The sequence below is a fragment of the Plectropomus leopardus genome, chromosome 15, assembly GCF_008729295.1.
Source record: "Plectropomus leopardus isolate mb chromosome 15, YSFRI_Pleo_2.0, whole genome shotgun sequence".
NCBI lineage: Eukaryota > Metazoa > Chordata > Actinopteri > Perciformes > Serranidae > Plectropomus > Plectropomus leopardus.
This window is the reverse complement of record NC_056477.1, coordinates 27553602-27569016: the sequence shown is the minus strand read 5'-3', so window position 1 is coordinate 27569016 and position 15415 is coordinate 27553602. Positions and strand designations below refer to the sequence as shown.

General features: G+C 38.3%; 1 protein-coding gene across 1 annotated transcript; it reads right to left on the bottom strand.

The window, feature by feature from the left end:
- Positions 1 to 212: 212 nt before the first annotated feature.
- ogfrl1 (opioid growth factor receptor-like 1) lies at positions 213 to 12572 on the bottom strand. Its single transcript, XM_042502145.1, is given in 8 exon segments — positions 213 to 2545; positions 5009 to 5154; positions 5976 to 6042; positions 7992 to 8070; positions 8431 to 8509; positions 8628 to 8669; positions 8671 to 8715; positions 12283 to 12572. Coding segments are annotated over 8 exon segments (1185 nt in total). The 5' UTR covers positions 12469 to 12572; the 3' UTR covers positions 213 to 2004.
- Between the last annotated feature and the right edge of the window lie 2843 nt (positions 12573 to 15415).

Here is a 15415-nt window from a genome sequence, read left to right as displayed (position 1 = left end):
CTATATATATATATAAGTATTCCAATAGCGCTCCCAATGAATGGTCCAGCTCCAAAAATAACAAAGCTATTTGTGGTGGCAAACATTTTAATCATGGCGGGGCGNAAAAAAAAAAAAAAAAAAAAAAAAAAAAAAAAAAAAAAAAAAACTATCGTGCGAACCCAGCATCAGTTTGATTGTCAGGGTTCGCCCCAAAAAAATTTATTTGTGGTGGCAAACATTTTAATCATGGCGGGCTGCCACAAATAAATGAATTTGGGGCAAACCCTGACAAACATACTTATCTTGGGCACACAAGATAATATCTTGTTCCCACCTTATAATAACTTATGCAGACAAGATAAGTTGTTGTCTTGTGCACCCAAAATAAAATATCATTTTTTGGGACTTTGGGTGCTCCATAGAATCAACACTATAGTTGGAAAAAATATTGATTGAGGTTAGGCTATTTCTGCCTTTTAAAACACAAATCTGAGGTCACCTAATCACTTGTTATTTTGTTGTCACTCAAGTGATGTGGAGGCATACTGAATGCTCCCTTTGCCTTGAAACACCAGCAGCATCTTGACCTGTTGTTAAATTCTAAATATAGCCACCATTTACCGTTTTTTTATAGACACTTTTCAGTTGACCTCCATGGTGCCTGTCATAGTAAACAGAAGAGTGGTGATGTCACTTAAAAACCTCTCTATTCTTAACTGTTTCTTCTAGATATTACATCACAAACAAGTCTTGTTTTTTTGCTCTATAGTTATGTACAATTTTTCAGGGGAAGCGGCGACCTTCAACTTATAAGTAAAATTGCGGAGCAGACAAATATTGAGTTGTACCTGGTATCATTAACAACAATATGAGGATTCAGTCAACATATGGTTTAAGAAGTATTGCTAAGATGATTTACCCACTCTTGCCTTTTTCACTCTATTGTGTCCATTCCTTGGGTTTTTGGGGGGAAAAAAAGAAAAAAAATATCCCTGATCTCCCTCCTCACCTTATAATTTCCACTTTACAGCACCTGTACAAAATGAGATCAGTCCAGCTTGTTGCTCAGAGGAGCTCCAGCTCCAGTTTTAGATGACTCGAAAGGACTTTAACCAAAACCACTGCAAGAGTGCCGATCAGCACCTTTGGTTCTAAAGTAGTCCTAAGAATCAGTAATCACATTTTAGACCTAAACATTCAATACGGCTGTCTAAGTTGTTTCAGAATTGTAGCCCTGATGAGGAAAAACCTTGCAGAACATGTTTCGGTCTCTACTGGTATAAGCGGTTTTGGGAATTGGTCCAAGGCATTTGTTCAGCTTGGCTCAAGATATGACTTCCGACCTCATCCCCAACCCATAGTCATATAATTATGCTGATATATAAGCAAAGAAATATAGTCGTGTATGGTAAGCCCTTAAGCTGAGTTGATTAATGAATTGTCTGTCAGACTCTATAAATGCGTTTTACTTTTACTGTCTTGACCCTAAGTTTCAGTGTCCAGAAGTAATTCTGACATATACAATGAATTTATTAAAATGTTACAATTAAATCGGTTAATTTTAAAAACAGATGTTTGTTTTCTGACTTGAAAACCACATAACAGTCTAAAGGGCCGTCCACACCAAGAACGATAACTATAACTATAACTATAACTATAACTATAAAAATCGTCCCAACTCAAGTGCATGACGTAGTCAACACAACAACTATAATGACAACAAAAGTGGTGAAGGATATTGTATGGATCACTCCTAGAGCGATTTCATGAATGATAGAAATACTAACAGCCAATCAGAATCTGTCTTATTTAGAAGTCACGTTCAACAGAGATTCTAACATCTAATTTTGACCAAAAAACATATGTTTTTATGTTGAAAGAGATGTATGGAGTGCGTAGTGCATGTTCTGTCTTGCTGTTTACAGAAGGTTATCATTCATCAGTGTGGATGCTTACATCATTATCGATATAGTTATGGTTATAGTTATAGCGCTCGATGTGGATGGCCCTTAACCCTTTTGCCTACAAAGAAACTATCTCATTGTACTCTCTTGTCTCTCCTCTAGCTACCATCATCAGCGCTCCCTCCAGTCCGGCCATATTAGAGCCAAATCCTGTGCAGCCCTTCAGCCCTCCTCCAGCCAGCTCCTGGCACGTCACGGCATCATGGGAAGACATAATAATCCCACTACTGGCAGATGTGGGGCTCTCCTTGCCCCTCCTGTGTTGCTCTGGTGTCGGAGCAGGTGCTCTGATCCCACTGCTCCCAGCTCCCACGCTGCCTCCGACAGCACCAGCTCGCCTTTTAGGTGGCGGACCCCAGAGAAAGGCGTGGGCAGGCTTGTAGTGCTGGCGGGCAAAGCGGAGCAGGCGTCTGCGGGTGGCCGGCAGGCGGATGGTGTAGACGTAGTACTCCAGGGCGCTGTGCTGCATGTTGGGGAGGGTGTTGTGGCACAGCGACTCCTCCAGGAACAGACGAACCAGTGGAGCCTTGAAGGCCTCGTAGCCCAGCTCGCCCAGGGACTTCAGGATTCGAGTGATCCGCAGGTAATTGTGCTGGGACCTTGAAAACACAAAGCAGGGGTTGATGATTTTTCACTATAACTAGCCAAAATACTCCTTGGAAAATTGCAACCTTATATCAGTAATAATGGAGATATTAAATCATACCGAATGGCTCTGTAGAATAACCCGAGTATGAATTTAATCAGCAAAATATGCTGCAAACTAGAATTTACGCCTTGAAATTGATGTGCCTCCGTGCACCACTCACATTGCAGTTACAGTTTACACCAATCAGTATTAATTTCGTTGCTGAGAACTATGATGAAAATTATTCACCAATGACCTTTTTTCCATGACCAAAATGAAACGATGTCAAGCTAAAATTAGATCTTGATAATGAAAACCGTGATGGAATCAATGTTTAATTTTCGTTGACGAGACAGGACGAGGTGAAAAATGTCAGTGGTGGATCATCATTTAAAATGAGATGATAGGAAAGACAAACAAACAGAGCAATTATTTTAAGCAAGTATTTTCTAATACAGTATCAGCAGCAGTGTGAGACTGGAGACTGGCTGTGAACTCCAGTAAATAGTCTATACCAAGATGTTTTGCAAGCCGTCAGAACAATGGAGCTGTTGGTGTGAGTTGTGGTTGTATTTCAAATAATCAGCTGAGTTTGTCTGACTGTGGATGATGGAGCTGTTGATGGATTTTCGGAGTTTGTTAGTGGCAGTGATGGCCATTATGTACTAACGTTAGCTCCACTTGTTAGCCGGTGAACAACAGTGGAAAGAGCAGCGGGCTCTCTTCATATCTGTTCCCCTGCTCTTTTTTTTTCGATAATTTCTTAGGAAAACTATAAAATCAATCAAGTCTTTGTCTTCTGTGTGCATCAAGCACTGTGACTAGCTGTTAAACACTATGATGTCCCCGCTAAAATAAGAAATTACTCTCTCTGTGGCAGCTACACAAAACAGGTCTGGACTGTCTTAATAAGGTTCATTGTTTGATGCCGTTTGACAGGCAGAAAGGAGCCTCTGTTATCTGTGAGAAAAGCTGTGCTGTATGGAAACAGTCTGAAGTCAGCTCAGTTTTCACTGAAAAAAGTTTAGATCGAAACACCGACTGTGAGAGGATCTGAGTTTTAACCAACATTTACACTGGAGAGGAGGCAGACATCTCTACAGCCGATATCACCAACACTCGGCAGCTCACACCAAAACTATCTAGATTCATACATAACATTACAGGTAAGAGGAAAAATCTGATTTTGTTTTTAATTTAAGATTGAACTGTCCCTTTTAAAAATCTAACATGACAAAAATGACACAAATATTCATAAGAAAATTACACCAATCCATCTACAGTTGTTAAAAGAGTGAATAAACTTATATACATTATCAGCAAAAGACTAAACCTGAATCAGAATCAGACACTGAAATGAACCCTTTGACACCTGAGTATATCGACTTGATTTCTTTCAGAAAAAAAAAAAAAATGGAGCATCTTGACAAGAAAGCGCCAAAAAAAATTACTAAAATGTTAAAAGAAAATTACTGGAAAATAAGAGAAAAAGGGAAAGTAAGAATCAAAACCAAAAATGAGAAAATTGCCTGAAGAAAGTACTAAAAATTCAACAAATATATAATTATAAGAATTATAACTACAGTTTTCTAAACAATTTTCTCTCAAAACTTTTCTCTATTTCCCCTACAAATTATTTTGCAGTTGCAGGACATTTCTTGCCAAGATGAACATTATGTTTGTCCCGTGTTTTTGAAAGACATCAAACCACAATTTTCTCAGGTTTTAGTGGTTAAAGTGATTGTGAAAGGCACTTGAATGCAGCACTAGAGAACTGATGCTGATCTAGGTGTTAAAGGGTTAACACCGCATAACTCACAGTGTTGACATTGACTCGCATTTTGAGGTGTCTGACAATAGAGCGCCCTAATTATGAAGAATCTGGTGGCTGTTTGGCTCGAGAGCAATCTAGAAACCACAGTGCACCACATGCAAAAACCACTGTGCATATTTGATGGGATATTAGAAGCAGGAGAAGGGAGAGGAAGTGTACTGAGCAGCTGCTTTATGCTGCAGAATGAGTTGTTTTTAATGAGGTTTGGATAATGGCAACACTTAGCATCAGATGCTAAGGTTTAGGGGTGGTTTGTGACTTGAGGAGGTTATAGAAGTAGTACTAAGGAGGTGGTTCTTTGGCAAGAAAATGCAATGACTACTCTAAGGCCATGAAACTACCCAAATAGGATGAAAAAAGACAAAAATCACTCTTTAAATGACCCTTTAACCATCTGTTTGTTGAAGGAAAACCAGTCTCACATTAAGCTGCTGATGAAAGAACATTTACGATGTAGTGGAGTCAAAATAACTGCCTTGCTAAATGGCACAAAAGCAGCAACCAAACCATAAGTCGACACAAACTCTGACTGCATTTTTTTTTACCCATAAGCTGCTGCACAGCGGGTTTATGTGTATGTTTGTATGTGTGTGTGCTCACTCATTAAGGTGCTGGAAGCGCTCTTGCCAGTTGGAAGCCCGAGCAACATTCCCACTCTTATCCAGCAGTTTGACGCCGTAGAAGTCCAACATCAGGGAATAGGCCGCCAGGAATCTGCGCTTAGCTTCCCGAGTGCTTTGGAATTCCTGACGGGAGACAAACCCAGCAGATCAGAGAGCAGCAAACAGGTACAACATCACCCAAAAATAACATCAGGGACACATCTGCACCCATTAACAATCTGATGTACATAAATTCCAGAAAAAAACAAAATTCAAAAAGGGAAAAAAAACTTTTGGCTATACAAATGCAATTAGGACACATTTAAGTGGTTCAGGTCAAAGTTGAAATTAATAATCCTCAAAGCGATGTCAAATTTAGCAAGAAACACATGAGTATTTCACTAAGTTTTTGTTACCAACAAAATCCAAGGATTTTTTTTTTTAGATAGATTTTTAGTGATTTTTGAACTTTAATAGCACAGTGCTCTCCACATTCTACAATACATCTAAAAACAGACAAAAAAATAAAATAGTAATTACAATAACGATGATAATAATAGTAACAATAAAAGATAATAAGAACAGACAATAATTACAGTAATTAAAATAAAGACAAAATAAAGAAAAAAAAACAAAACAAACCATATATACCCATAAAAGGCAGATACTTTAAGAAATGTGACTAAGTTCTCTCAAATAGACCATCGTCCTCCTTCACGCGTGCCATTAGTTTTCTAAGAGTAAATTTCGCGGTGCCACTGCGTGACTGAGGGAAGATTGTCACTTATCCACTGCTTTATAATACATCTCCTAGCAAGCAGAAGGAGTTTGACACACAGTTTATAGCCATATTTACTCAACCATGTTAAAGACTTATGTGATGAGGAAGCACAAACCTATCAGACATGCAACAAGCAACTCTGTAGTCAATGCATGTGCTGTATATATGTCCTCATGTGTCTTACTTTGATCTCGTCCTGAGTCAGTTCATGTGCGTAAAAGTTGAGCCCTTGTTCTCTTAACGGGAACAGCCTGCCACAAGGGAAAGAAATAAAAAAATGACATAAGATTAAATGGGAATAGATTTTTAGATGTGATGAAAACACATATCATAACAGCTGTTACTGCTGACACTGTAAAATACAGAGAGTTAGTACCACTATTGCTCCCTAATACAGGTCTACAGCTTGGTGGACTTGGTGGACTTGGTGGACTTGGTGGCTGGAAATTACAAAAAAAATCCTTTAAGAGCCACTATTCCATTTGCTATGATTATGATAAGATAACTTGCTATAATATCAGCGATACCCTACAGTCATTAACGTTTTGATGTAATAGACTAGCATGTAGGCTTGGGCTGTATCTTGGTATTACAGTATACCGGGGTATCTAGAAATCCCGAAGGTATGTTTGTCAATACCCTCATAAATACAGGGCCTCCTTTTTCTATAAAGCTAATTGCATTTAGTGCACACCATGCACCACCAGAGCTGGTCTCTGCTGGTAGAACAGGCAGCTGAGCTGAAAGACACTGTGACAAATTAGTGCTGAAGGTTTAGGTTATAGGACTGTAAACAGCTGGTGGCAAGCAGGCAGAGTGAGACCGCTGGAAATAACAGCATGTTTTTTACATCTAACTTGGGAAAGTGAAGATTAATTTTGACCAAACCGGAGCTGGTGATTGTTGTAACAGTGGACTTACTAACTAGATTATTAGCAAGAGTAACCAAGACAGTATGAATGAGTTTTATTTTGTTTCTGTGGAATTTAAATGAGGTTTGTTTTATGGTGAGTTAACAAGGCAAGTAAGCCTCATTAGTCTTAAGAGAAAGATGAATTCAAGAGGTGTTGAACTACAGATCTTAGAGGCTCACAACTTTTTAGCCAGTGATAAAACAATCTAACACTGTCTGGATAAGGCGTTTAATGGTTGGAGCAATAGCAATTGTGGGTCTCTTTTTGGTCAAACAAGACTCCATTTAAGTAGTTCATTTCTTGTGTATTGATTCAGCATATTTTCACATGCATTGGAATGTTGCAGGTTACAAATGACTTACATATCCACTCTGTGGTACTTCTTTAATATGTGGAAGCAGGTCCTGGATGCTTCAGAGTCCAGGCTAAAGTTAGCAGCTCTGTTCTGCTCTAAATTAGATTTGGGGACGTTTAAATTCCTGCAACTTCAGCCAAAATTAAGATAGCAATAATTTTGCCAAACATTTTAGTGAGTCCTCATTCTGGAATCTTCATGTCTTGTAATAACCTTAAAAGGGAAAAATGCAGTTATGCTAACCACAAAGAGTTTTAGCTTTAGGTAGGAGTTGACTAATTTTTTTTTTTTTTCAGAGCCTACACTGATTATTGGTGCTCGATGAGACCAATAACCAATATTTGCAACCACTATGTATTTGCAATAAAAATTAAAATCTTTCTGTCAATATTTAGAGTCTGGAATATAACAAACACATCATTTGGTTTAAATGCCTTTAGCAAATGTTTAATCAAAACTGAAACTTTCAGCAACATATACAGCAAGTTCCCGGCAACGTCACTCTCTTTTCACTTTTTACTTAATTATTTTTATCTGCAATCATTAAAATAAAATACCTATACAGATAATCAGCAAAATGCCAAATATCAGCCCGGATAATCGTCCAGGACGACAATCTGTTGACTCCTAGTCAGGTTTTCTTATGTGCAAATTGAAAATGCGTATAAAAAGGAGGATGGAAACGCAGCCCGTTCACTACAGGAACTAAAGCAAAGTTTCACATTCATTTCATCCCTTCAGGAAGTATAGCTAATAAAATCCTCACTTTATTTCTGGTGACATTTATTTAACAGCTCAACAGAAGAGAGCAAGCTTTTGACATGTCAGTCACTGTGGCTTTCAGCATGCAATTAACAAAACAGTCACTGAGAACTTTGTGCAATCAGGTATAGGGCAAATGGAAATGAAAAAGACAGATGAAATGTCTCACCACTGAATGTAGGTGTGATTGTGCTCCAGTTTGTCATAGTCGCCTCTCCACTTCGTTAGAATCTCCTCTATATAGATACCTGAGAAGAGACAGGGAGTCATTAGCTGCCAAACACATTTCTAGTCTGTGTGTGTGTGTGTGTGTGTGTGTGTGTGTGTGTGTGTGTGTGTGTGTGTGCGTGCGCACGTGCGTGTGTGTGTGTGTGTGTAAGTGTGTCTAAACATTGGATCAGTCCACTAATCTGCTGGTCTCTCCCAGTCAAACATGACCTTTAGCCAAACAAAACTTACTAAGCCCAAAGCCAACATTTCTTCTCTCCACTGTGGCAGGAGGTCTACATTCACAGTGTGTGTGTCTGTGTCTGTGTGTGTGTGTGTGTGTGTGTGTGTGTGAGAGAGAGAGAGAGAGAGAGAGAGAGACTGTGTGCGTCAGATCTCACCATCAGGAACTAGAGGGATCTTGTTCAGGTAGAAGCGCAGGTTACGGTACTCGTTGGGCTGCCGGGACTTTCTGAAGTTCTGCAAGCACACACAGATCAGAGAGGTCACACTGGGGGTCTGCAGTATAGAGAAACCATCTATGCACTGTATCTGTGTGTGTGTGTGTGTGTGTGTGTGTGTGTGTGTGTGAGTATACCGGGTAGCTGTGACGGTATTTGTAAAGGTCCCTGGCAGCGTAGGAAACTCCTCTTCATCTTTGGAACGGACTCTGGAGAATCAGACAGCTGAGAGAGGGAGGAAGAATGCAAGAGAGAACGAAAAGACAGGAAGACAGAAACAAAGAATGAAAGACAGAAAGAAAAAAGTAAAAAGGGAAGAAGTAAAGAAGAAAATAGAAAAAGGAAGAGAGGGAAAAAGGAAATAAGAAAAGAGGGAAGGGGGAGGAAAAAAATAGTGGAGCGAAGGACAGAAGGAAAAAAAGGAGTGAAAGAAAAAGAACAGAAAAAATGCAAGGGAAGAAGGAAATGGAGGAGGAAGAGAAAAGGGAAGAAAGACAATAAAGGAAAATAAAGAAGGACATAAGATAGGCATAAAGAAGAAAGACATGAGGGAGAGAGGAAGAAAGGAAGAAAGAAAGAAGACAGGGAAATAAGTAAAAAGGAAACACAAAAAGAAGGAAAATGAAAGGAGGAAAAGAAGAAAAGAAAGAAGGAAAAAGGAATGGAGAAGGGAAAGAAAAAAACAGAGAGAAAAAGAATGAAAGAAGGAAAATGGGAAAAAAGAAGGAAAGAATAAAAGGAAGAAATGAGGGAAAGAAAGAGACAGAAAGACAAAAGGGAGGGAATAAGGAAAAGAAAAAATAAGGGACAAGGGAAAGACGAAAGGACAGACAATAGATTGAAAGAAAGGAAAGAGGGAAGGAAGGAGGAAAGAAAATCAGTTTAAATGCAGATCTGAAGAAGCAGCAGCCCGTGTTTAACAGATGCAGTCCAGCACTCGTCGGCCGCTCAGCTGAATTAAAAGCACTGACTTTGCTTTTGAGGTCGATGGCTGTCATTGTCCATTTCTTCCCAGCAAAGGAGGACAATTCACATCAGCGCTGCCATGCAATCACTACGAAAGGACGCTCCAAACTAGATCTGATTCTCAAATCAAATCTGGGCCACGCTCATTTCCACCGGTTAGAGAGGCTGCTAAACTGGGCTGCATCCTCTTACATCTCACCACATCTATCTCTACCAAATATAGGACAATAACAAAATATAGGTATAATATAGTTTTTAAAAAAAACTTCACCAAATACTGATCAAGGCTTTTTAATGCTGATTAAGGCATTATTTTTAGATTAATGAATTCAGTGCCTTTAAAGGATCCACATGAACCCCACAGACGATCCCTCGCCCAAAATTAGCCTAAATTTGGAGCGTTATTTAGCCTCCTAATCCCGACAAGCTATGCCAACAGGTTGGTACTAATAAAAACTTAATTCATTTAAAATCACTGCATTGACTTATTTAAAAATATTTTAATTTTGGTTACATGCACTTTTCTATTTGTCTTTTCTTTCCTTGTGTTTTATTTGATTTTACAGAAAAAGAAAGATGAGCATTCATTTTACAATTATGCCCTTTCCTCTACCCGCTCAAGCTTACCATCCGCAACCACCCTCTACCCCATGGTGCGAGTATCTAAAGAGAAAAAGTAATAATAATAATAATGATGATGATGATAATAATAATAATAGTAACACCTTAGTGCTTTCTTTAAAAAATGAGTGCATCACAGTCTATGGAAGACAGTAATGTATGCCTCCAATTAATTTTTTCATGGGGGTCCAGTGAGGAGGGGGAGGCAGCAGTTCTTTCAATGTGGCCATGGCCCCCTCTGGCCCCCCTTGGGGACGCCACTGGTAATCATGACAAAAATTACCATTGAAGCAAAATCTAACAAAAAATGCTTCAGTGATTTACAGTTTCTCAAATAGCCCTGTTATATCCTGCTGACTTTAATTTTCTGAAAATGTGAAACAGTTTAATAATAAACAACTACTCAGTCAACTGTTCTAATAATTCAGGGCACTGGGACCATTATCACTATTCTCTCATTTATTTATTTTACGAAGCAGAAGGCAGGCGGTGGATGTCTTCTAATAGAAAAAGCAATAATGGGAATAACCCACTGGCTTTGATAATTAACTTACACAATGATGTGTACAGTATGTAGTCAATAATACCCTCCTTGCAGGCATATCAACCCTATATAATGATGTTGACCTACACCACCTGCATCATACAGTGTATAAAATAAGATTTAATACTTTTAAAATTTGCAATAAAATTCCTCACAGCAGTCTATCAGTTTGTCTCAAATTTGATATCAAGTTTACAGTTGGTTCACTGCTGCCCATCACTTGTGTACTTGGTGAAAGTGGCAGTAACAGGGTGAATATTACAAAGAGGTGCTGCTTGGTGGATTAGATGCCACAGTGAGGAGAACTGGATCTTATTTTTCCTTACACTGTAAAATCTGACAAAATGATCTTACTTACAATTATATTGGAAACCGACCAATTTATTTAGGTTTACTTTATATCGAATTGTTAAGTTTACCCAAATTTAGCCGTATTTACTTTTTTTTTAAGTTGTTGCAACTTAAAATGACAAGTAGAATTATTTTGTTCTTTCTAAGTGTTAGCAACTTCTGTAAACCAAGTAAGTCTGACTTCACTTGGTCATGACAAAGAGGACTTTGCCAATGATGAAGTTAGGAGATCTGAGAGTTCTGTTTTTGTTAACATGTTTAATAAAATAGAAATATGACTGAATAGTTTGCAACTGGCAGAATATAGATATTTAGCACAGTGAATTTGTTTAAGTAAAGTTGCTGAAACTTAGAAAGATAGATTTAATTTTGAAGTTTTTCATTTCCAAGAAGTTCCAACAACTTCACAAAAATAATTGAAGTAAATTTTAACAGGTAGATGTAAATCAAACAAAAATTCAGACTAATGTCTATATTTACTCACATTTTTCAAGACAACAAACTAATCTTAATCTATGTTTACTTTATATCAAATTGTTAAGTTTGCTCAAGATGTAGCTGTATTTATTACATTTTGTGTAGTTGTTGCAACTTAAAAATGATAAGTGGAATAGTCTTGCTCTTTCTAAGTATTAGCAACTTCAGTAAACCAAGTTAGTCTGTACTAAATTGATCACGACAAAGATGATTTTCCCAATGTTGAAATTGCTGCGAATTCTGTTTTGCTAACATATTTAAGAAAATACAGATATGACTGACTAGTTTGCAACTAGCAGAATACAGATACTTATTATTATTATTATTAATAATGATAATAATAATAATTGATAGGACTTATAAAGCGCTGTTCTACATACATACATAAAATTCAAAAAGAAAACAAATACAGATACAAAATAAAGAATACCAAACACAGTAAAGTTGGTTTACTGAAGTTGCTGAAACTTAGAAAGTAAACTTCATAGTAATATTCAGACTAATAGCTTATATTTAATAACATTTTTCAAGGCAATCAGGTTCCTATTTATTTTTTTATTTTTTTTAAGTAAAGTCAGCATGTCAGGTTTTAAAGTGTATCACCGCGGCAGCTTAAAAAGTCATATTTTTGAATGAAGTTTGGTTAGCAGTATTCTCGCCTCCACAGGACCGGCAGCATGATGGGCTGCTCGGTTGCCCTCTCTGTGTCCCGGCCTTGTCAATAATGCGCGCTGCCGGTGGCACACACCTTAAAGCACCGTGTCCCCGGTGCTGTGCACCGGTTCTGCCCCTTATCGTGTAATCGAATGCATACTGTCTAATCCTCTGTGTACCTGCGGGGACGCGTCCTCCGGGTCTCCGGCGGCCCGCTCGCTCTCCGCCGGGCTGACGGACTCGGAGATGCCGCTGTCATCTTCAGCCGCCGGCTCATCGCTGTCGGAGTCCGACCCCCACGTCGAGTCGCATTCCTCAACGGTGCTCGGCTCCTTGAAACGCCAGATGCCCAACAGATTTCCCATTTAAAAAACACGCAACACCTGCTCTCTTCTATTGTCCTCTGCGCTGCACTAAATACTACATCATTTTCCTCACAGCCTGGTGTTTAGTTTCGCAGAGCGCTGGGCTCACATTGCCCTCAGAGCGGAGCTTTTAAATGGCAGAAAAAGGGGAATTTCCAGATCAGCACCGATGATGCGTGTTTGTGTATGAGGGGTGTTTAGTGCCACACACCAACGGGAGGAGGTCTTAAAGCTGTACACTGTCAATTCTGAGCTGAAACAGTGGGCAATTAACCCTTTGCAACCTTTTTTTCAAAACATGGGAGGAAAGAAATGAGCAGTGACAGAAGAAATGACCCCTAAAATTGCCACAGAAATTAGTGAGAAGAAAAGGTACAAGAAAATGACCTGAAAATTAGTAAAAAAAAAAAAAAAAATTAAAAAAAGTGGACAGTAGGCTAGTGGCTGTTTCAGAGAATGTATAGTGTGTGTATGGAATGAGGCTGCTCATTGTCAAAAGTAAATGTTGTCTATGTCCCAAATCCGAAACTTTGAGTTTTGATTCCCAAACAAGTCATAATGTGCTCTTCACCAAATGTAATGCTATTTTAAAAAGAGTAATGATATATATTTAAAAATCATCTTTGTTCTTTTTTAAATGTGTAGCCTGTTTATTACTCAAAACAAGTTAAATGAAATTTGTGACGTTGTTGTCATTCTTAACCCTCACACATTGCATACTGCAGTTCATACTGCAGATTATGTTTATTAAAATTAAATTATCTTTGCTACCATTTTCCCAACTATTCAGTAACTCTACGTTACTTCTTCATGGTTCTCTTCTGCAACCAGATTGGTTCAAACAAAGAAGTATGGATCTGGAGAATTAAATGTTGACTTGTGAAGAATGAATATCTTTAATGCTTTTTCATAATGTACTTTTTAATCTTTGGGCTTGCAGGAAGGTATCAAGTATTTTCAAGTCAAAAAACTCAAGTCTAAGTAAGGTCACAAGTCATTGGTGTTAAAGTTCTAGTCGAGTTAAAGTCTTATTTAATTTTGTCAAGTCTTAAGTCATCAAATTTTTGACTCAAGTCCACACCTCTGCTACCTTTTTTACTTTTGAACTGTTGGATTTTTCCATTACCTTTGTGTCACTGTGGCACCCTGATAAGTGTGGATTTAAAAAAAAACAAACATTATGTATATATGTATGTATATATATATAGTTTATGTTACAGGACTCATATTTCAGGTTTTACACATTAAAAACACAGCAACTGTCTAAATCTAGAAATAATAACAATTCTGTTTTTAAGAATTATATATAAAAGGAACTGTATATTTTATATGGTCCTCTAAGGCCACTGGTAACATTTGTAACCAGTAATTTTCTAGTCTCGATGTCACTGACATGTCCCTTGCTTCTCCTCATCCTGTTAGCTTGTGGCATTAATCACCCTCCATACATGGATAGTCCCGGTAACAGCAGCATCAGGACCAGAACTGCGTCACGTGACGCCGGGACAGGCGCGAGGAGGTTACGGTACCCGCCCCTCCCGCTCTCTCCCCACATTACAATGTCACTCCAGGAACGAAAGGAAACTGTTAAGGTTCCCTTTTTGCATAATTCAGGCTATATTTGAATTTTACAGTGTAATGGGTTTAACTTTGCAGAAATATATAATATATAATCTTATTCACTTTTCTTACAATGTTCTAGGCTATTAATTGAGGTCATGTGTATCCCATGCATAACACTGATAGGGTAATTTATTGAAAGAGTTTCTATAAAGAAATGGGGAATTCACACAAGGCTATATGACCTGGGTTATGTTTCACATGTGCACCTGATTCTTTAGAAGCATTTGTTTCTTTCTTTTTTTTGTCCAAAAAATTGTAAATGTACGTTTCATTTTCCCTTTAATTGTTATGTCAAATTGGGACTTTCCTTGAAAATATTGTGGAATGTAAGTCATTTTTGTGTATTTACCCTCAGTTCTTATTTTTCACTTTAGAAACAATAGTTTAGTTCAGTCTTCTACAAAACAAGGTGTCGGCATATTTTTTTGGTAATCCTGAAATATAAGGAAACCAGTATGTACTATTATTAGAGATAATATTAGCCATTTATTACTAGTGTCACTGTCATCCATCACTAATGTGACTGGTATGCTGTATTTTGAGATATCCACATAAAATGATTGAATACAAGAGATAAAAAAAAAACAACACACAAGTCAAATAATACACATGACAGCACATGATGCAAAGTGCTACAAAGAAGACACAAGACAGACAATACACCATAAACCTACACAAAGAAGCACATCACATAAAAAACACAGAAAATAAAGCTCCACACAGTAGCGCATCCCAAGTGAATGCTTGTCAAAATTATTGCCAGGGGCATTTCACCTATTTATCATAGCTTTTTAGTTTTAGTTTAGTCATCCTGTTTTCCAAAATAAAATGCAACTGGAGTATCACCACAAATAAGCACCTTCACTGCTAATGATAGTAGTATCAACCTTTAAATGCACAAAGCTCGCAGGCATTTTAGTTGTAGTTCAGCCTGTAGGTGGAGCAGCCTAACACTGGCAGGAGCACTCACCCAGAGGGGGAAGTACAGTTGTTGCAAGCATGAGCGACACCTGTGACATTGATGTGACTCTGATCATTAGATGCGTCCGGCCCTCCAGCTGAGGCTGCTACTGCCGCGCTGAGTGAGAGTCAGTCACAGAAGTCAGGGTGAAGTCATCATCCCAGTCAAATGAAATGTCCAAATCAAGTGAAACCAAAAGATGAGGCAATCGAGAGTCGAGGCGACGGTATCAGAGACGTAGTTTCGCTCTTGCCCACGAGTACAGGAAGAGGAGTCCAAGTACTTCTGAGTGACCTCTGTAGCATTACAGGGTGTTCAGAATGTAATGATGTTAAACCTGAAGCAGCTCGATAGAGTACAATC